This window comes from Triplophysa dalaica, chromosome 17 (genome assembly GCF_015846415.1).
Source record: "Triplophysa dalaica isolate WHDGS20190420 chromosome 17, ASM1584641v1, whole genome shotgun sequence".
NCBI lineage: Eukaryota > Metazoa > Chordata > Actinopteri > Cypriniformes > Nemacheilidae > Triplophysa > Triplophysa dalaica.
This window is the reverse complement of record NC_079558.1, coordinates 6,603,755-6,626,817: the sequence shown is the minus strand read 5'-3', so window position 1 is coordinate 6,626,817 and position 23,063 is coordinate 6,603,755. Positions and strand designations below refer to the sequence as shown.

Below are 23,063 nucleotides of genomic sequence, written 5' to 3'. Positions count from 1 at the left end.
ATTTCTCTGCAGAGTGAAGCATTTAGCCTCCTTTGGACTTTGGTATTTCCCTTTTATTCTGAAGTATAACCAAAGACTCTAACACAAACACAATTCTTGTACACAAACGCATATGCTGTATGCATTATTCAAAGTGTGTGTGGTGAGTAGGTGTGATGTATTGGACATTAGGCGAGACATAGCCGTGCGACTATTATCAGCAGAAGTCTTATGGTGCAGAGCTTGAACCGGCACTGTTCAATCACAACATTGCTCTTTTGTTTAAAGCCCTGCCTAGCAACTCTCTGCGGCCGGCCAATGAAATGTGCCCAGACTGCTGACTCATCATTTCATTGATGTTACTCTCTCACATACACACAAACATTATATAGATTATAGGACATAATGGGACATAAGTTATATATACTTCGATGGTACGCTGCAGACTGCTTTTGAACCATAAATTCCCAAAAGCAACCAGCAGTGTCAACCCCATTCGCACCTACACCCTGACAGGCACCAACAGGACCATTGGCGACTGAAATGGCACCCTTACTTTGCGGAGCGTGTGAACTGCATCTCGGTTGACCTTAAGTGCCATGACATTTGACCTCAGTGCACTGCATGCAGACCTTGAGCGTACCAGGCTACCCATCCTGCTTTCTCTCAGCCATTGCTTTGCTCTCTTTCTCTCTCTCTCTTACACTCTACAATGGTTTAAGTCCTAATGATTTAACCTATTAAAACAGAACTTCACTGCTGCTATATTTAACATGATATATTCTCTAACTCCTGCTTGGCTTCATTTGGATCAGAAAGCCTAGCTTAACTTTTTACTTTTGTTTCATCTGTATCCCTCATCAATAAAAGAAGAATAGTCTTCATTCTCTCAGCGCTTTCGGTCCTACATGTTTTTTTATATTCGATGTCCAAAATACAGGGTGAGTGCCTGTGCACTGAAATGGAAAATGAGTGTGATAAATGGAAGACATTTACCATGTCGGATTCTTGCTAGTCTGATGTTGTCAATAAGGTAAATATAGAAGATGTAAAACAAAATGTTGTAATATACATCTATTCTACTCTTTCACGCCTCGGAAACGTTGTACTTTTGTGCTGTGATATCATGTATAACTTGACCTTCAAGAGATGAGGTGAATGATGTCGTGTAGGAGAGAAAGATGACGTCAGTTGTTTTTTGAGGCTGTGTTGGCAGCGAGGCAGGCGCAGGTTGCGTCATTGTGGCCGCTTAAATCATTTTGCTGATTAGCCCATGTCGTTTGTACAAGCGTCCTCACATATACGCTTTGTTCTGTCAGTACACTGGCTTTGTTGCCATTGTGAGAAGGCACATTGTTCTGGGTCTATTTCTGCATCTAGAGGTCTTCTCCAGGGCATGCATGGGTGTCCTTCACCAAACATATGGCATCATATTGCTCCATTGACTTGTATAGATTTGCATAATTGGAATTCCCTTCCCACAAGCCCTATGTGTCATATATCTTCTTTTCAGCCACTTTTCCAGAACACTCTTGAATCTTTCCAAAATCCTCCTCTCAATCCTGCCTGTGTCTTGGGAAACACTTTTGAAAATCCTTTCTGTCTCTACTAAATCGCCCCTGTCTGTGTATTCATCTTTCTGTTCCTCTTTGTTGAGTCATTGTGTGAGTTGTTCTGAGGGCAACCGTTCCTGAATAGCTATTGTGCTGTCTGTACCAAGAACCGCCATCCCCTTTAGTCGACGTGGCAGACGTTCGACGAGCATCTAGGACATTTCGTTATCCCTGCTGGGCTTGTGTGTACAAGGGTGATTGACCAACACCAGGGAATCACACAAGTAAATCGAACACAATACCTTTGTTAACAATCTACGTGCTAAATGTGATCGCTCCTAAACAAACGGTTGTGGGTTCTTGTATTGGATTCGGTCAAGACTAACAACAAGTGATAGCAACATTGCGTCTCATTTTCTATGTTGTCGTTTGGCTGATGCTGCTGTTTGACCTGCAGTTAATTTGTTTCACCTTGACAAGATTATCCCATTCGGTTTTCATTCAGATCAATTTACTCAGTGATGTGATTGTGTGTTTGAGAGACAGAGGAATGAAGTCAAATTATCTGTGAACTGATACGACAAAATGAATCCTTATGATTTTGAGTACGAGCACTTAAAAAAGAATGAGCAGAGACTCTCAGGTCAAAAATGAGTATGATTAATAAAGTCAGATAAAGAGCTGTTCATGATGTGTTGTACCTGCATTAATGTGTGTTCGATGAATTAGACTTAGACATAGTGTTAGTTGTGTGGTTGGTTAGCACTCGTCTACCTACGTCTATGGAGAGTCCATGTAAAGCGCACATGCGTGTGTGTATGTAAATCTGTTTCCCTAGTGTGTTCAGAAAGGAGACCAACATAAGCCCCATAAAGACCCCTCCAGGTTGTGTCAGGGCATCAGCTGTCGTTGTGTGTTGAGCTTTGGTATTGTTGACTATTTTAAATGCTCTTTAAAAAAACTTACCAAAGATGTTGTCACATTTAAGGAGATAACGTATTTATAAAATGCGCTCTGTAGAGGAGTTTGTCCATTTAGGGCTACTGTAGAAACAACATGGCGAATTCCATGTAAGTGGACCCGCGCTGTATGTAGATAGAAATAGCTCATTTTAAGGTAATAAAAACATAACACTTCATTATGTAAGGTTTGTGAAAACCCCTGTGAAGAACGGTTTCAAAGACGAAGCTTAAGACTAGTCCCAGACTGAAATGAAAGGTCAAGTTGTCTTTACTGAAAATAATGTGCACTGACATACCTTAAAATATACCATTGCCATTGCTTTGTCTCAAGATGCACACCAGTAATGTTTTTACGGAGGCATTTTTATATAAGCGACTTAAATATCCTACTTCCACTAAGGCATAGTCCTGGCTCAAGCTAAGCATTGTCTGTGAAACTGGGCCCAAGTGTACAGTATTGTATTCTGTTACTTTAAGAGTTCCTGCTAAATTTGCACATAGCACCTTTAAGGACAATCACCAATCTATCTTTCTCTTATTCTACTCTTCCTTGGCAGTCCCATCCTAGGCACACATAACTTCGACGGAGCACTGTTGAGTGCCCTTATGTTTAAATGACATGGCTATCATTGGGACATAAGGCCTGTTGTAGTGACCATACCGCTGCTAAATTCACCCTGCTAAGACTCTTGTATTGTAGCGTGGTAACCCACAGTCTGTGTAATTATCAAGAGGCAATACCACAACAGAAACTAATGAAAGACTTTCTCATTAGTCAAGGGGCTTTGCTTCTCGAGGGCTGTCTGTTGGAGGTGGGTGTGGAGGAAGAACACGTTATGTGAAAGATATATTGTGCTGTAGGCTTCTAATAAAACTTAGCCTCACTTATTGATTGGTTGATAAATTGACTGTGTTACGGTCACTGTAAAGTGACTGAATAGACAGGGATGCTGCCAAATACAAACATGTTGCTAAAGTGCAGCTTGCTAAAACTAAACTACGGTCAAGATAGAAATACATTCACTATGTTAAAATGTTAGATATTTAAAATCACAAAAATTGGGATTAACTCATTTTCAATGTAGAATTTTGTATGCATTCATTGGGGAAAGCAATACAATGCAATCCAACACAATATAAAGCAACGTAATGAAAAAGCAATGCAAAAAGCGTACACATAACACCCCATCTGTGAGAGTTTACGCCTGAATGTCACAGGCTGAAGATCTTGGGTCAGGTAGGATTAGTCATTTTCAAGATGCTTCTGCTACATTCTGTTGTTCTGAAGTAACATTTCACAAACATTATGTAGATGAAAGTGCTGTGTGAAATATGTTTGGAGGATGTTGCAGAGGGTGTTAATGGCATTAAGCTTTGCTGTAGTGCAGTTGCAAGTGTTCATCCATCCATCACCAAAAAGAGAGAGAGCAAGAGAAAAGTGGGAAGAGGGATGGGAGAGAGACAGGACCAAACATTTTGTCCAGTAGCATCCCCACCACAACTTTTTAAATAAACACACAATCTCAGTCTTCTGTATTCAAAATCTATCCTGCTTTTGCTATGTCCTCATCTTATATGTGTTTAATACAATGATGGCGTCTATCACATAATAAAACAATAAATACACAATTATGATTTTTAAAGATCCCATTACCCGTGATCCCATTTCTAAACCTTTAGTTAGTGTGTAATGTTGCTGTTAGAGCATCAACAAAACCTGCTAAATAAAAAAAGGTCAAAGTTCAGTACAAAGAGAGATATTGACTTTAACAGAATTCGCTTTTCAAGGACTACAGAGAACGGCTGGAATCGGACTACAGCCCTCTTTTTCCCGGGTTCATGATGTCACTATTCCGTGTGGTTTTAATAACCTCCGCCTAAAGGAATACGCCAAAAAAGGCGCAAGGCCTTCCTTAGAGAAGAGGAAGAGCTACTGGAGTAGTGTTTGGTTTTCAGAGATTGTAAACATTTGACTGAGCTACGCGCTAAATTACTTTCACTTTCATCACATTGCTATAACTGGTAATAAAAATTCAGCTACACACATTCTAAGATAACCAATGGCCAAATAACAATTTTCATGACTTAAACATTGGCTGTGAAAGCTGTTCTGTGTAATACACTGATATTGTGTGTGTGTGTGCGCTTGCCTCTTAAACACTTTTATGAAACGTCCTTTTAACTCCTGCTTAGAAAATGTCTCCTGGTCACTCTTCTTGTTTTATTATCTAACTCGGGTCCAATATAAAAAAGCAAAACTAATGCTTCTGTTATCAGTGTTAATTAATGTAACCAGTCTGACGCCATTCGGTCTGGTTTCATTTCCCTTAGTAGGATTTTTTTGCAATCTCTAACAAAGATTGACGTTTGCACATGCACTAGTAGATCTCCGTTATACTTCGTTCGATCCGCATGTTTTTATTTGATGAAGTGAAGTTGACGCCATTGTTACCGTTTATTGCAAAAATTGTATGTATACACGTGCACTGAGAGGGGCACCGACCAATCTCAACAGCCTGAGAAGCCGATTCTTGCTGATTTGGGGTGGGTGGGACATCTTCACACACCTACTCTAAGCGGGGAACCAATCAACACATACTGGGTCAGCTTTACCAATCAGGAAGGAGGGACTTTATAGACTGGCAGAAATCCATTTGTTTTGTTAGAAGAGGGACAGCGGTGAACAATAAACTTGAAATATGTGAAATATAAAGCGTTCTTTGAAATTAGAAACATGAACATCCATTCTTAAACACCTAAAAAAACATAATCAAAGCCTCAAAAACAGCAAAAGAATGGCTGCTTTAATGATTCTTTGGGTTGGGATTCCACATAAAAACTGTGACATGTTTGACAAAGAATTTGCCTTTTTAGTACAGTTACCAGCTGTGCTGTTGTGTAATAACAATATGCTTATAGTTTGTAGCTTATATTAATTCACCTTAAAATTTTAAAAGGCAGTTGTTGGAAAGTGGTTCGGGGAGGACACAAGCAAAATCAAAACACCTCTGAAATGGTTTCAGGGGCAGAAAGGTCAGTACAGTATGTTGCTCACTAGGAGTCTTTCCAACATAACTGAATAATTAATAAAGGTTTTTGGGGAGATGGGGAGAACCAATCAGAAGACAGGGATTTGCATCCATTGCGGGCCAACTCCGTCTGGCATAGCTGATTTGGGACTACCATCAAAGCACAATGCCCCCAGGTTTTTACACACTCGTACACATTCATGATTCAATTACTTATTCATTTTTCACAGACTCACTACCACATGCACACATTTATTATTTTAAAATCTTTAACATTTCTTCTCATTTCAGTTTTTAGCCCAACAAACTGCTGTGTTTAGTACGAGGCTGTCCATACTGAGATTTCATATTCTTATCAAGTTTTGTAAGAAATTTCAAGGAGATGTTTGTCTATGTGTGGTATAGCGCAGCATTGAGCTGTGTGCCGTGGACCTAAAGGTTAATTGGTTGTTTCTCTGTCAGAGTTTGGACGTTTCTGAGCTCACTGGGGCGTGAAATGGATCTTGAATTCCCTATAAAGTTTGCTCTCTACCTCCTACTAAATCATCAATCCTTCCAGGGGCACACACGTGTGTGGCTTTGTCCTTTGGTCTCATATTGTAGATAGAGGGACCTCATGTTTGTTTGAGCCGACATGCATTTGTGTGGCCCCAGGGGTTCCCGTGTGTCTGCGCCTCCATGGGTCTGCATATGTCACAGATGTGCTAATGTGTGGTTGAGTAGATGCTTCCTGACGGAGGGCATTCAGCTGGAAATGTAGGTTAAGCTGGTCATCCATACTCAGTCCGTGAGGAAGACTGTGAGATATGGCTGTCTTTATGGAGAAGAGGGCGATCAGAAAATGCGACAGATTCAGGTTGTGGTTTCTCTTGAATATTGTGAACTGTACACACATCTTGATCAAGGTCACAGTTTTGTGGTATTCCTTACAGTCTCTCTCCCCTGACTCACACTGTTATGCAACCATCTTAGAGTATGCCACAGCTTGTCACCGAATGTCACACATTGGCCTTCAAAAAAATGTGTTCTTTCATAATTTTAATTAATAGACACTTCATCACAACTAATAAATAAATTTAACTAGCCATGGATAATGTGTTATCCCTTTAAATCCCCTACACAAACATGGCTTAGATGTGGCACATAACCATAAAATGTGTAAATGTAAGACCAACTTCCCCAGTGCAGATATACCATGGCAGAAGTGTTTTAGTTTTTTATCTGGTCTCGTTCTTACAACACTGACCGGTATGTTATGAGGTGCATAGGAGGCAAAGGAATGTTGGTTGCAACACAATCCCTTCTTTCAGCTATTCACCTTTATGTGACAGCCCTGCAAGGGCTTTAATTGTCTAATGTCGACCCCTAGTGGCAGTTTAAGAGAATGGAATCTGGTGGTCATGTGTTGAATGTGAATGTGTTGAAGTGATTGTGTGTGTGTTTGTTTGAAATTTTAATTAAAATACAGTCTTTCGTCTCTATTTAGTGTGTGAGACGACTAAATAAACAAGCTGTTGTTGCCTGACTTTCAGAAAACTGTAAATCTTATTTACAAAGATGCATTCTCCCAACATTGCTCGCTATGATTGATTGTTCTGACATGTCAACTTCAGAATGGCATTATTTGAGATATGTAGCATGCGTATTGCATAACATCTCATCAAATTAAAAGTACTTTAAATGAACTGTAACCCAAAATAGATGGGGCATACCAAGACAGATTGTCATGGACCTTATACATTTTGAAATAATATGCACTTCAAATAAGCGTGGATTTGAATACGTTATTTTGTTGATGTGTAAACTTTGTAGATTGAATATATAAAATGAACTTATGAATTCAGTTTGGGGCCATTTTGGGTCTTTACTTTTAAATGATAATGGGGAGTACAATAGTGACTGCGCTGTAAATGCAACATGCTTTACGTGCTGATGTATACAGTATATGTGTGTGTGGGTGAGACCGAGAGCAATAGCGGGACAGATATGCAAATGAGGTTAAGGCATGTATTCATATGTTGAGCTGAAGAGTTTGAGCTTCTCCATTAAATTGAAGAGCATCATATAGAGTTCAATATTCAGCAGATGAGCAGCAGTTCCTGTCAGAAGGTGATCAAATTTAAACAACTTTTGGTTGTCTTTTTTATTGTTCAATAATGTTTTCCTGCTGGTTTTCCCTTTTTGTAGTTTTATTTTTGCTTAGAGATTTTTTTTGAAGGAAATCAATTTAGACGAACTAATATTGTTATTCAAATATTAAGAATCTTGAAGTTCATTACATTGAGATCTTGTATTATCCCGAATGGATATGTTTTATATAATAATAGATTGACTGTACCTTAAGATATGGGCTGCTTAGCAAATTAATAGACATGCAATTTTAAATGAAGAAATTCCCTGCAATAAGAATGAATTATAGTTTAGCGACAATTGAATTTATTGAAAGTAATGAACTGTTTGGGTTCTCCGTTATAACGTTTAGCCCAACATTATGGAGCCTTTAATAATATGTAAAAAAAAATGAACCTGTTTTCAAGATGAGTTTTATTATTTCAGTAAGTCAAAGAGGTCCATATGTTTCCATGACAGGACGGATGAGTGGATTAGCCAGCAGTCTTTTCCATAAAAACAGGAATTCCGTCAGATTTTTTGAAGGCTGCAACTTTGTCAGGTTGGGTGTCCTCATTTAGGGACTATTCGATGTTTAGGATCATCTTGGAAAAATAACTGGCAGTTCAACCACAAGAGTTGGATTTATTTAAAGGTCTGTAGCATCTGACTTTGAGTTCATTTTAAATGTTCATTATTTATTTTTTTACCCAATTGCTAAAATGGCTTTTTATTATACTGCTGAGTGGTGCCTTTGGTAATGTGCCGTGTTAGTTACTGTAAGTCTCAGGTGAAAGAATGCCATCTATTTCTGTACTTCCTATGCAAATGTTGCTCATTTCACCTCTGGTTTGTATTGTTCAGTATGTTTTCATTGCAGTTCACAGCAGGTTACCAGAATAACAGCGACATTCAGCAGCGACAATGTGGTCTCTATAATAGGCAAACATTCTTTCTAACATAAACACAGCTAACTCATACAGCTTTTTATTGAACTCATGTAGCTTATTATTTGAACTTTTTACAGTTTTCATAATGTGCATTCTTAATGAATTGAACCCATGACCTTGGCATTTCTACTGCCTATAATCTGCTAATGCTAAAGGAAAGAGTTTGAGCACCTTTCTTATATCCACAGGTCATATCTCCCACCGGACAGGGCCGATCAGAGTCCCCCGTCTACACCAACCTCCAGGAGCTAAAGATCTCTCAGTCGTCTCTTCCACCTTTACCATCTACCTCCCCATTGCATATTCTGGGTGAGTGGGAGACACATAAAGACTCAAGTGGAAGAAACTATTATTATAACCGCATGACTCAGGAGAGGACCTGGAAACCGCCCCGCTCACGAGACAACGGAGGCTGCCGCGGGGACATGGAGGTAATGTAATATATAATATAATGTGTAAGTGGTATTGTGTGGTATCACCCGTTAAACTTATATAAAGCCTTAAAGTTCTGCAAATTAGATGAATAGAGTGACAAGTGGTTTCAGCAAACCAGGTGCCTCAGCTATAACCACGTACCGCCTTTTGCCCAGTTTCGATTATCCGGGAGTGACGCGCGATGCCAAGATGGCGATTAATTCTCTGGGGCTTCGTTCCCACTCTTCTAAATTATGTGGCACTATTAAGGAATTATCACAAACTAAGACTCTTTAGTTGTTCTATCTTTCAATCAGTAAATAGTAAAAGTAAAAGTTCACCCAAAAATGAAAATTCTGTCTTCGTTTCCTCATTTAGTATAAATTAAGATATTTAAGAATACAATAAGAATGTCAGCAATTATCAGTTGTGGTACATAGTAGGAAAAAGTCAAATGGTAGTCAAATGTGCCCCAGAACGGTTTATTTTCCTAAATTCTTCAAAATACCAAATTTTGTGTTCAACAGAACAAAAAAGATATTTTTTCCTACTATGGTCCTTTTAGAAATGAACTGAACTGAAAATCAATTGCAAGCGATCTTACAAAAATCTTTGATTGTGTTTAACTGAACAAAGAAATTTAAACATGTTTGAAACAACCGGAGGGCGAGTAAATGATGTCACCAAAGTAACCGATTAAAAGGTGAGGCTATGAGATCTTAAAATGTATGTAAAGTGTCTTGAAATAGATCTTAAAAATGATTACATTTAGCTCCATGATTTCTGTATATACCCTGATAAAGTATACACTGTAATACTTCCTTTATTGTGACACAATAAAGTTGTGACCCAGTTATTAGCTTAACTACATAACACAACTTCCTGCTGGTGCCCACCCCTAATTTGTATACTTCCTAAAAACTTCCTATATTTTTCTTTACAATTTTAGTTACAAGATGTTGTGTTTTTGAATAACACTTGTCACACGAGTGTCAGACTTGACAATTTGTGACAGCTGAATTTCTTAATATAAGTGCACTGAACTACACAAAAAACATTTTGAACATTTCCAGCATTGCCCTTTACATACATTATTGCTTCCGTCAAAAATAACAAGTTAAAAATACTTTTTACAGTCCATCATTTGAATATTATAACGCCAGTTTCTGTCAAAAACATAATATGCACACGGAAGTATTTACAAAATTCTGACATTCAGGGTGTACACAAATTTCCTGGAAAGCTAAAAATCTTCATCACTATCAAAGCAGATTTTGACTCGGGTTTATGTGAATGTGTATGTGTGTGCCCTGCCAGGTTTCAACTAGGCCATAGTTGAAGTAGGTCTTCAATCTATATTTAAGCCTCGGAAAAATGCTATTCTCATTAAGCTTTAACAGACTAGTGCCCCAGCTTTAGGCAGGACTGAGTGAAAACATATATTTCTGTAGATACCACATAACAAATGTTTATGTAGGGATGTTCTCTTCACCTTAAGACGAGTTAACATGAAGATGTGATTTAGAGAGTAAACTGTTCAACATATTTTCCAAATGTATTCAAAGCAGGCTTGATCTGAAGATTTGCTGCCATCTAATGGTGAAATCTATTAATTTGAAGAAAATAGTTAATAGTTTTATTAATAGATATTTGCAAATTTAATGATGGAATCAGGCTATTTAAGTAAAAAAATGTTCATAACGTCAAGTTCTTTCTTCTCACTGTTCTCATCAGCATTTATCATCTGAGGAGAACTGCCCCAGCACTCACTCCAGTCAGTCAGACAGTCAGTACGGATCGCCTCCTAGAGGCTGGTCTGAGGAACTCGATGAACACGGTCACACACTCTACGTCTCTGAATACACCAATGAGAAGGTGCTGAAAATAGCTGCTTGCAAATAGAAACATCATTGTATTAATGATGATGCATGGCTTAAATAATGTCTTATTCATTTTGGCAGTGGATTAAACATGTGGATGAGCAGGGCAGACCGTACTACTACAGCGCTGATGGATCCCGATCTGAATGGGAGTTACCAAAAGTAAGCTGCAAACACACTGTTTATTTTTCTCTCAACTCACACATACAGCAAATGCTTATCTGGTATCTACTCTGGTGGGGATGTTTGGTTGGGGTTGGGTTTTGAAGTAGCTTTTTAGGTTCCTTTAATGTTTGTGTTTTCTCTCCTTTCCCTCCTGATTTATTTCTGTCCTCCGGTGGTGTGTTTGTCACCACAATACTGTTGAAATAGACTGTTAAATTCTTACTCTTTTCATATTTGTTTGTTCCCAGTATAATCTCCCTTCTCCAAACTCCGGAGATGCGCCTAAAAGTCAAAGTTTGGAGAGGAAACAACAGGAACCCATTTTACTGACTAAGTGGAGACACAGCACTTATGCGCTAGACCTCGGCGACAAGGTACACGTTTTTTATTTACTGTAAAAACCAACAAGTAGATCAAAAACCAAGTAGAAAGCTTTCTTGGATGTCATTATCTTACTCCATACAGATGATTCCAAGTATATTAAACACTTCTCTCCTGTATAAGACTGTAAACAGTCGTAGATCTCTTACATTTTACGGTTTTGAGGATGTGTTTTTTTAAAGATGGTCTACAAAACCAGCCTGATGTTATGTTGCTTTTATGTCAACATTTTCAGCTTCTTTTTAGAAAAAGATGGTTCAGCGTTAACCAATACCCAATGGGCTTCGGCCTATCATTAAACAGAGAAGTTAGTCGCCTTATTATGCTATAGCCAAACCAATGTGATTTACAGACTTTATGATTCCTCCTCTTCACAAATTGACAACGAATCAAGAAAATCAATCAAAATGAATCAAAACATGCTCAAAAGATATGTAGTTTGTGATTTGTACATGATTATATATGTTTATGTGTGTGTCTGTGAGCGCTTATGTGGGTTCAGGCCATGTTCACACTTGACTTCTCTTTTGAAGCTGCTAGCGTCTGTAAACCATGTTTAAAAAAAAATCATAAACGCTTTTTTAAACGCCAGCATCTTTATCTGCAGCTCAGAACTTCTTTTGAACTTTATGAAAAAAACGCCCTATTTCAAATAAACTTTTTTACAGCTAACCAATGAAAAGAGTCCTGCGATTTCCATAGCAACATGCGAGAAACGTTATTTGTTGAGAAGGCTCAAGCTCGAAAAAATTAAATTGTGACCAAAACGCCAGTGGGAGCATACCTTTGTGCAAATGCTAAATGTTCACTTTTAATAACTTTTGATTGAATTTCTAGCGAGAAATTAGTGTTGTAGTTTTTAAATATGTGATTGGTTAAAGCAAAGACGCTCTCTGTTTATAATTCAAATAGACTTCCGTTACGCTGCCTATGAAGCCTGTCTGTTTAAGCTGTCTTCGTGCACAAAAACTATCTATGAACATTGTCGGCTGCTATTTATAAATACAACGCTGCTAGCGTGTTTTATTTACAAAAACTTGTCAACTTGTTCTTGTCAAAAAAGAAGTCAAGTGTGAACACTGCCTTAGTTGTGTATGTTCGTGTTTGCAGTATTAATACTAATTCCTCATCAACCTCTCTTTTTCAGTAACATATTAACAAAACCTGTTAATGTCTATGCAAATTAATTATGAAACATGATTTATTAGCATAGTTATGACCATCATGGGTTCAATGATGCTCCATTGAATCTTCAGACTGGATCTAACCTCTCTTTAACACATTATCTCATCTTCTCACCCACCTCTCTTTAACAGCTCTTTCTCTGCTTTTTGTAGGAGTCTGTAAATGCTAAACACAGCTCTCCCGAATCAGACTCATGTCCCTCCTCACCAAAACACCCCTCAACTGTTAGTATGCAGTACATCCTAACCCGTGTGCTAGTGTGCATGCTCTTTACAATCTATTAACATAAAGTTTCATGTTGATAATCAAGATATCAGTTGTAAAAATGATCACTGTGAATCATTTCCAGAATTAACCATCTACTTTTAAAACTTATTCATCGGTTTTATTCACTGAGGTCTAATTTCTTCTTTCTCTGTAGCCCTCAGAAAAGTGTGGGGTTCTCAATGTCACCAAAATCACTGAACACGGGAAGAAAGTCAGGTAAATACTTTACTAATTTTCTCCAATTTATATATTGGCTTTTAATAAAGCTGCAAAAATACAGCCACAGAAAAATTATGAGACCACTCCTGGGTCTGTTAAATTTAAACAGTAACAATCCTCATGAATGACATCGTCACCCAACGGCAATGTAAAAAATGCAGAGACTCTTGAAAGTTGTTTGTTGAAATCCGGCTTGTTTGTTTAAATATACATTTTTTAACTGATCCTTAATAACATCTAAAACATTAAATGTTCAAAATGTTGTCTTTATCCCACATGATGTGCTACACGTTTTAAATAGAGTACATAAAGTCCTCTTTTCAATTCTTAAAAATTAAATTGAACCACTATGATCAGATAACAGACAGAATTTCCAGGATGTCTATGAGGAGGCCTGGAAAGCTCTCGGATGTTGTAAAAATATCTTGATTTGTGTTCTGAAGACCCAAGGAGATCTTATAACCTGAAGAACGTCATGTGGCTGACAAAATGACAAAATTCACTTTAATATTATTTAAACAAAAATATGAACTTGCTTTCTTAGCAATATTCAAGATCTGCAAAAATTTCATCTTTTTTTATTATTTTGACTAGTTTGTCCTGTTTCCATTATTTGCAAATATTGTAAATTTGGGAGAAATGTTGTCACAAGTTCACAAAATGAAACAAAAATGGTAATTTTACTTGAATTACATGCCTATAAATAGTAAATTCAGAAAAACTGAAAATATTTTGAAGTTATTTCTTAATATTTTTCCGTGGTTAGGCACACCTTGTACCAGGGTTCGAATTGAGAGGGGGGCTTGGGCGGTAGTAATATAAAGAAAGTGAATCAAAGGACAAGAAAAAACATAAGTAAAGGAAAGGAAAATCTGAATTTGTAAGAAAAAGACTGTTATCAATAAATTTGGCAAAAAAAATCTCAGCAAGACAGACATCAAACAGGCTAAATCTTAAGAAATTTGTGAATAAAAAACACACAATGCAAAATATATAAATAACATTAAGATCGATAGCAATTATTTAAGGGCAGGTTAGGGGACCCCTAGGAGCTATGACACAATTCAAACACTGCCTTGTACCTTGATGAACATCCATATTTTTGCTTTGTTTTTGGAAAAGAAAGGCTGTACAATTTAAATCCAGACATCTGCCAAAATCTTTCATGCTAATAATTATGAACGTAAAGCCACAAATCTTCACTTTTGATTTTAGGTTTTGATTTTCAAATGCGAACAAAGTTTGTTGATACAAGACCAAGTGATCTTTAGCAATTTATATAAATTCACAACTTTAATCTGATCTTGAGAATGATGACACGTTTGTGTTGTTTTCACTGTGCCCTGCAGAAAGAATTGGGCATCCACCTGGACCGTCCTGCAGGGATCCTCTTTGCTCTTTGCGAAGGGTCAGGGCAGTGGCACCAGCTGGGTATGTGTCAATATATCTCACAGTCATCTCTTACACTGAGGAAGCTGTGGAAATGTTCTCTTGAAAAACAAGTCACCAGTTTATGGAGACAGCATAAGTTTAGTTTACATGCTTTGAATACTTTAAAGGAGTCTCCCAGACTGTATTACAGTTTTGCCTGTGAATTGTTAAATTTTGATATATAGCATTAGATTTCTTGAAATGTGTACCTCTCTACATTCTTACCTTCATTTATATCTCTCATTTGTTGTGAGTCTGTTTTCATGCATCAATCTGTTGTTCTGTTCTTTTCTTATTTCCATTTTCTGTCTCTCCAAAGTCGTACTGCCACAACGGTTCCTTCCCTGAACTCCTCCTTTCGTTGCTAAGTAACTGGAAGCGTTCGATTAAGCCCCGGCCCGCAGTGTCCTATACCCACTGTAGGCGTGGCCGGGCTTCCTCTGTATGTCAGCCAGTCTGGACGGAATGCGCCCTTAAAGCTGATCTAGGAACAGTTGAACCTTGATATAAGCTGACAGCAGTTCATAAAATGCTCAGTTTTGAAACATGGAAGAACAAATGATCTCATTGGTTAATGTTTTTGCACAGTTATTGCCTTTGAGAGCATTTATAAGTTGATAAACTGCTTCCAGGTCAGCTCAAAAAGGGCAGCTTGTCTTCCATTTTAATTCTGCACGTCCTACTTTTACACCTCTGTGCTTGACTTTTGTTGCTCCAACAGGAGACGGTGTGCTTTAAACTTTTCATGTCAAATAACCATTTTACAGTTAGTAAGTGAATATGGATGCACTAAGACCTTTACATGGCTGGCATGCATTTCTGTATTTTATAACCGATTTATTTTGTCATTGGAGTGGCTAAAAACCTTTTCAATGTGGATTACCATAACATACCAAATGAAGCATTGCACAAAGCATTTATACCGAAGAATGTGGGAATGCTCTTTGCCAACCTGGGCCATAAATTCTGAAACACTAAAGTATGTGCATTGTGCATTTAAAGTTCAATTCTAACCTTTACCGGACATTACCTGCCACCCTAAACTAATTCACATTATAATGCAGTGTGCCTTGTATCTCGCTCATGACCCAGCAACACCAATATAACTTCTGTTTAACAGCACTGGACTAAAGAGAAGTTTGAATAGCGAATGGCAAAATTCAGATTGTATACTTCTAAATACTGTCTCATTCAATCTAACTTTGCCTTTTAAAGTTTGGAGGGAGCCAGTCCAAACCAGAATTCACTGTAGACCTCCGAGGCGGTTCAATCGAGTGGGCATCCAAAGAGAAGTCCAGCAAGAAACACGTTATCGAGGTAAAAAAATGTGGAAATTCTGTTTATTTGAACCGTTTCAGACATTTAGCAGTTAATAAGAGAAGCCGTTTCTTTTGCACAACAGAAAGCAACTTGCCTAAAATAAACTGTCGTAAAATCAATGTAATTGCTTTTACAAACAATAGTAACAGCAATATGTTACAAATGATCAGTATTCAATATAGAAAATGACCCGCCTCTGCTTAATATAAGCACAATGAATCTGATCTGAACTTTGACCCCTCCAGCTGAAGACAAGAGTGGGCACAGAGCTGCTGATCCAGTCAGAGATAGACAGTGTCATTAATGACTGGTACAGAGCCCTGTCTGAGACCATCAACACACATGTGGGTGAAATACACACACCGCACGACACAATGCACATTTGTCTACGTATAAATACAAATTTTGTCATTGGAATTTAGATGCACGCTGTGAGGTTTTTTTGTGTGTGTGTATTGTAGGCATGGGAGTCTGATGAGGCCATTGAAGAAGATATGCCTGAGTCTCCAGGAACTGAGAAACACGACAAAGAGAAAGATCATAAAGACGTCAAGAAAAACAGAGGTATAAACACACACGGATCTAGCTGCTCTATGCTTATAGAGTTTGTGTTTGACTAGTGACTAATAATATAACTTTAATTTATATTCCTATTAATTTGTTTTATTATTTTACTGTATAATATTGTATTAAAAAACGATTTGTTGAATTTTGTTGTAAGTTCATTTGATGAAATAAACTATAGTTGAATTGGGTTGGGGTCATTTTATCAGTTAAGTTAATTTTACATATATAATGAAATCTCAAGGATGTTCGTTTGACATTTTGATTCATTTAGAAATGTTCTGTCGGTTGTATTTTATTTAAACTGTTAAAAACTAGAACAAGGAAGTTGTTTTTGACCCCCAATAAATCAGCAATGCTTTTGTTTTCATAAGTCGTCTGTAAAATAAATCGTGCAAAACTAGTGTTAATACACACGCCTGTGTGTTTGTGCAGCAATGAAAAGCTCTTCCAGTATTGAGTCATCCGAACAGAAGAAGACCAGACTTAAGCTGAAGAAGTTTCTCACACGGAGACCCACATTACAGGCTGTCAGAGACAAAGGCTACATCAAAGGTAACGCACAGTTATTTGCACAATGCACATACAGCTTAATATAGAAAGCTATAGGAGGATGTTTCTGTGGATAGGGTACAATAAATGGACTAATCTACAGTATTCATTTTTTGGGTCAGTGAATTATCTATTTAAGATTTAAGACAATATTTTCTGTTTATTAAAAAATATAACCTTATGACATTATCAAAATTACATTTATAACCAATAAATAGAGAATGTCTAAATGCATATAAATAATAAAATAAATTTCTTGTTACAAAAACCTATTCGATGAATTTAAAAATGAATGAAAGTGATGTTTAGTTGATATTTAATCATCTTTTTTTCTTTTCAGATCAGGTGTTCGGCTGCAGTTTGACAGCTCTTTGTCAGAGAGAGGGCACATCTGTACCTAACTTTGTCAAGATGTGCATGGAGCATGTTGAGAATACAGGTACATATGTGTGTGTTTGTGTCTCAAGGTTAATTAATAATACAGTCTTTAAGTTGTCCCTCTACACATTAACACTGTTCACTATAACATTGGGATCCTCTTGTACATCTTTCTCTTTGGTCTAGGCTTGACTATTGATGGCTTGTACAGAGTCAGTGGAAATCTGGCAGTCATTCAGAAATTACGCTTTGCTGTCAATCATGGTACGTCTGTATAAAATATTGTATGCACAATAGTATCTCACAAACTGATCTCACTCTTTTCTACTCAAAAATATCCAACAAGCAGGTTTGGTAAGCAGGGTCCTGACAAATATTTGTTCATAAAAATCATACTTTGCTGTTGCACTGCACATGCTTGTATAATGTGTGTATGCGTATAAAGTATGTTTATATGTCTGTAGATGAAAAAATAAACCTGGAAGACAATAAGTGGGAGGACATCCATGTGACCACCGGTGCTCTGAAGATGTTTTTCCGGGAGCTTCCAGAGCCTCTCTTTACCTACACATCCTTCAACGATTTTGTGGAGGCCATCAGTGAGTTCCGTCTATATAAACTTCACCAAATATATAAAAAAAAACTTGGTTTTAAATGAACTGCCTAAGTATTTATTATACTGGAAATAGGTATTCCATGAGTTATTACGTATTCAGGTTTAATTTTCTGTACGTCATGATAACATTTAATAATTGTGCAGTACAGAGATGTTGGTTTCATTGTTGCTTAACCCATCAGCCACAAGAGGGAGCAATGTGACCTGGGAATCATTTATCTTACATTACCCAGTTGAGTCATGTTGTCATAATGCTGTTCTTTTTCATTTGACTTCCTTTTCAGAAAATTCTGATTACAACCAGCGAGTCCAGTCCATAAAAGACTTAATCAAACACCTGCCAAAACCAAACCAGGAAACAATGAAAGTTTTATTCCAGCACCTGAAAAGGTAAGAAACCCCCCCCCGATATTGTTTTCCTTTTAAAGTGTATTACTTGAGTATTTTTTTATAGCAGAGATAGATTTACAATTTTGAGTTATTAAGCCTTCCTTTCCAAACCATCATTATTCATTTGTGATTTAACGCAGCGCTTGATAGTGTGTGTGTTTGTGTACGTGAGTGTGTGTGATTGTGAGAGGTGAGGAGGGTGCGGTCCGTGATCTGCACAGCAAGCCTCTATCGAGTTATCTCACTGTATCCATTACTGGGATAGACCTGGAGACTGGCCAACTACATCATTATGAGAGAGAGAGACATGGGGAGCGAGAGAGTGGGGTTGGGTATTCACCATATCCTCCTGATGCATTGACATTGGGTATGATGCACGTGCCGCAGATAGCGAGAGAGAGAACGTCTTATAGAGCAAAAGACAAGGTGACTGAGTAAGAGAGCACATGGGGCTTTTATTAAACTGTGTAAACATCAGAATGTGACATGGGGTGAAATGGTTTATCCAGGGCTCTTTGTGCAACATGCAGAAGGAATGTAATTAAATGAGTCAATGGGCCGTGTAGACAGTTGACTGTGACATCAAGCTTTGGAGTTTTACAGGAAACGGTACACATAAATATAAGCGATTTGGGACACTTTTTGTTTTGTGGTCAAGTCACAGGTTCTTGTTAGTGATGTTTCAGGGTGTTTTACCAGTGTGTTGCAATTTCACAGCTTAGTCCAGGATCCGCCCACTTTGACAAACATCATCTGATTGACATGTTTAATGGCAAACGAAACTTTGCTGTGTTTGTATGTGATGATTAAGGTTAAGAAACAAATGAGCTTGTGGAGCTTGTCATAAAAAATTGTCCAAAGACAAATGCAAAAAACAGGTGCAAATTATGGTACTCGCGTAATATCTATGACATGGTAGTATATTAAATAAAAATAAATGTTTAATGGGTTCTGAAATGTGTGTCTTTTCTGTGGAACAATAAAAGCAGATTGTTTGAGAAATGGTTTTGTGTCCATACAAGGGAAGTCTGTGGGATTGTTTGGTTACCAACATTCTTCAAAATATTTTCTTTTGTGTTCTGCTGGTTTGGAATGAGAGGTTTTGAAGGTTTTTGAAAACATTTATTTTATTTGTCTTGTTTTCTCATACAGTATAAATATGTGTATAAAATGAATCATATTGGGGTATTTATCTGTTACAGAGCTATTTTTGGGTCCCAAAGGCTAGTATTTAGATAGAATGCCATAATTGGAAAACAAAAGTGTGTGGATAGAAGATTCATGTAAAATTTGCCAACAATACAAATGCTAATCCAATGGTGAAACTACACTTATTTTTTAGCTTTATGGTTATAAATTGACTCTATAAATATACATTCTTAACTGTGTCTATGTTATCACATCTATTGAAAACCTTAAAATAATCATGAGCTATAAAGCTGTGCTTCCTCAGAGGAAGGTGAGAGGAACGTGAATCTTTTATCAGTTTGGGTTTCTTTAGGGAGTTTGTCTTGTTCAGTCTAGTGCACCGTTTCTCCTTCAACCTCTTGGTCGGAGCCGCTTGCTCCTTCTGTTATAACTGCGCTTTTATTTGTCAAGAAAATAAAATATGTTCTTCTGTGACTGTTGTTGTCGGCATGTCAGTGCACGCACATCATTTTAAAGCAAATTCAAAAGATGTGTTTCAGGTGCCGTCACGCATCTTCAACACACTTGGTTCTTGTTTGAAATGAAGTGGGAAATAAACAAAGAAAACTCAATTTTCACTCTACAAATAGAGTGAATTATTTCCCGTATGTGTACGCGCAGGGCCGTACCTTACAGTGTCGTTCTGAATGTAATTTGGGAGCGGTATTGAGTCTCGATCGTAATTGCTATATCAAACATGCACAATGACATTTGCTTTTGCCTCCATTTGCATTTAAATGGCTCTCGGCCCACTGTAACTCAAAATGGAGGACGGAGGCACACCGTTCCAGAAAAATTACGGCCTGACATTTCCCCGTTGCGTGCGGGAGGATCTATATTTGTGTTATTTAAGCGCAATACCTAAACATTTTTCCTAATGTGAAATTGGAACGCGGCATTTTAATGCCGAGTGGATTTGTTCGCCGGTCTGGCCTTTATGTGGCTAAGGAAACAAACAAATTTTGATTTACTCGTTGGAAAACCTTTCACCATTTCATCGTCAAACGGCATTGAAAAACAATGACACTTCGTTGTTTGTGACTATTACGTTTAAAAAAGCAATTCGCAAAGCGTAAATGTGAATGATGTTTTGTTTTCTGATTTTCAGGGTAATAGACCACGGCGAGGTGAACCGAATGACGACACAGAGCGTGGCTATAGTGTTCGGCCCGACCCTGCTACGGCCGGAGATCGAGACGGGCAACATGGCGGTTTACATGGTTTATCAAAACCAGATTGTAGAACTCATCCTTCTGGAGTATGAGAACATATTTGGCAGGTAGAACACCTCCAGCCAAGTGAGAGTGACTCCAGTAAACACGATGCTAAATCATCTCATCCATTGCACAATAAAGAGAACGAAACGCGGAATGCGCCACTGCCTTGGACCAAGCTTAAATACACACGCAAATGTGAGTGGATTTACTCAGACTTATGACTGGATATAAGACGATTAAATACAGGAAAGTTCTTTATGCACTTAATATAAGAGGATATACAACTTGCTTTCCATCTCTTTCGTTTGGAGCGTCATTCCTTGGCTTAGAATAAGCTTTTGGACAATTACGGATGGTCATTATTCTCCATGATGCACTGTTTTTGGAAGATCAGAAGATTTTATAAATTGGACACTGGAACGGACTGCATCTTAGCCAGTATTGATGACTAGAGGAACAACTGTGGACTGAGCGGACATTTTGTCTGGTTCGATGAAGTCTTTGCAGTGAAATGTAGATAATCTGAGGTTTCTTGAACTCAAGTATCTTGTATCCAGGCTGTGGACTCTGATATTTTTTTTCCTGTGGAATAAGCTAAAAGTGCACTGTATTAAGAAGGCAGTATTATTAGACAATGACTACTTGACCTATGGACAATAGGTAATAATCAGTATTAGTTCAGGAATCCTCAGTCCTTCAAATTGGAAAGACTCCACACCAAACCCTACATGCTATTGGATAACTGACATGCTCATCTCTCTTCGTCCAACATGTCAACCAATAAGAATCTCTGAGCACGAACTCCCTCTTAATGAAATAGCAGGTATTGAGGTGTTGTGTTTGTGAGGCCTGTGAAGGACCCTGTGTTGTTTTCTTTGAGTGATGGACTGTGTTGTGTTGAATTGTGTAACAAAGATCCAGGTTGTTTTCCACACCCGTGTTATGAGTTGTAAAAGAAGCCTCTCAGAAAACAGCCAAAGGCTACTAAGCTATCTCGCCAACTCCCCTTCATACAGTATCTCATGAGGCTTCATGGAAAACGAAAGGTGAGATGCTTAGATTGGCATTCGGGCCTTACACGGTTTCAAATCAATACGCGGTATTCATCTCCTCTTTCCCAAAGAAGCTGACAAGAAAAGGGCCGAATGGTACTTGGAATCGTACTGCGGTGGGGAAACAGCTTTTTAATGGAACTCAGCATATGTAAAGATTACTGAAAAAAGCTTGAACCTTGTACAGAAAAAAAATGAATAATTGAAGTGTAATGGTTTGAAGTTTGTGTGTCAATAACAAGTGATAAGATCTAATTTTGTTGATGTACGGATGAAGAATATGAATATTAAGGGGGGGGTCATGCGTTGTGAACTGCACATTTTGAATGTAATTTTCAGACTAACTGCTGTTTCTGAAATTGACGTCTAATTCTGATTAAAAAGGAAAAACTCATGGATAATATTAAAGCGATAATGACTGAGTTATTGTTGCAGTTTATCTTTATAATTTGTCACATTGAAGCTCTTCATATCGAGATAAAATGATGCAATGAACTATCAGCTTCTTTTTTTTACATCGATGATTAAACAAAATTGCATTTGAGGAACGCGGAGGTCGGCTTTTCGGTTTTATTATTTCTTTTTTCTCAGCAGCTTTAGTAGGATCATTTGCTGTTATGCAAAGCACTTACCCTTACAAAGATTCAGATTGCGTATGAATTCATCTGTTTAAAAAACATACAATTTATATATGTAAGCATGAAGCTGTAGTGAGACAGTTCTTTGCAAGCCTGTGGTTTCATTTCTCATGAGATCTTAGTGATAGTTCACCCGAAAATGAAAATTCTGTCAGTATTTAGTCACCCTCTTGTCATTTTTAACCTGTATGACTCACTTTCTTTTGCAGAAAACAAAATAAGAAGATATTTTGAAGAATGTTGGTAACCGAACAACGGTGGTACCCATTGACTTGCGTTGGTTCTTGAGTCCATACAATAGAAGTAAATGAGTACCGACGTTATTCGGTTACATATATTCTTCCAATTATTTTGTGTTCTGCAGAAGAAAGAAAGTCATGCAGGTTTGTAATGGCATTAGAGTGAGTAAACGATCACAGAATAGTCATTTTTGGGTGAAATATCTATTTAAGTTTGGAGACCTGATACCGGGTTTTTCTATAAGGAACCAGTTTGAGTCAGTAGAAACCTCCTATGTAGAATATAAAAGAACCAAGGGTGGAGATCATGGAATGAACAGAAATTTCCAAATGAGAAAACAATTAGCTCATATCCATAATTCATAGCTCTGACCGCAGTCTACAG

General features: G+C 37.7%; 1 protein-coding gene across 7 annotated transcripts in view; it reads left to right on the top strand.

Annotated features, from left to right (window-relative positions):
- Positions 1-22,296, top strand: part of arhgap12b (Rho GTPase activating protein 12b) — a 38,967-nt gene extending 16,671 nt beyond the window's left edge. Inside the window, exons 3-20 of one of the 7 annotated variants that reach the window (XM_056772018.1) lie at positions 8,771-9,013; positions 10,731-10,871; positions 10,958-11,038; positions 11,290-11,415; positions 11,658-11,729; positions 12,760-12,831; positions 13,029-13,090; positions 14,443-14,524; positions 14,844-14,966; positions 15,740-15,841; positions 16,090-16,188; positions 16,306-16,408; positions 16,844-16,963; positions 17,301-17,399; positions 17,525-17,602; positions 17,803-17,937; positions 18,239-18,344; positions 20,641-22,296. In XM_056772018.1, the coding sequence (XP_056627996.1) occupies positions 8,771-9,013; positions 10,731-10,871; positions 10,958-11,038; positions 11,290-11,415; positions 11,658-11,729; positions 12,760-12,831; positions 13,029-13,090; positions 14,443-14,524; positions 14,844-14,966; positions 15,740-15,841; positions 16,090-16,188; positions 16,306-16,408; positions 16,844-16,963; positions 17,301-17,399; positions 17,525-17,602; positions 17,803-17,937; positions 18,239-18,344; positions 20,641-20,815 (2,019 nt within the window). In that variant the 3' untranslated portion in view covers positions 20,816-22,296. The remainder of the gene's footprint in view (positions 1-8,770; positions 9,014-10,730; positions 10,872-10,957; positions 11,039-11,289; positions 11,416-11,657; positions 11,730-12,759; positions 12,832-13,028; positions 13,091-14,442; positions 14,525-14,843; positions 14,967-15,739; positions 15,842-16,089; positions 16,189-16,305; positions 16,409-16,843; positions 16,964-17,300; positions 17,400-17,524; positions 17,603-17,802; positions 17,938-18,238; positions 18,345-20,640) is intronic. The other 6 variants (XM_056772019.1, XM_056772020.1, XM_056772021.1 and 3 more) reach the window with 6 other exon arrangements.
- The last annotated feature ends 767 nt before the right edge of the window (positions 22,297-23,063 follow it).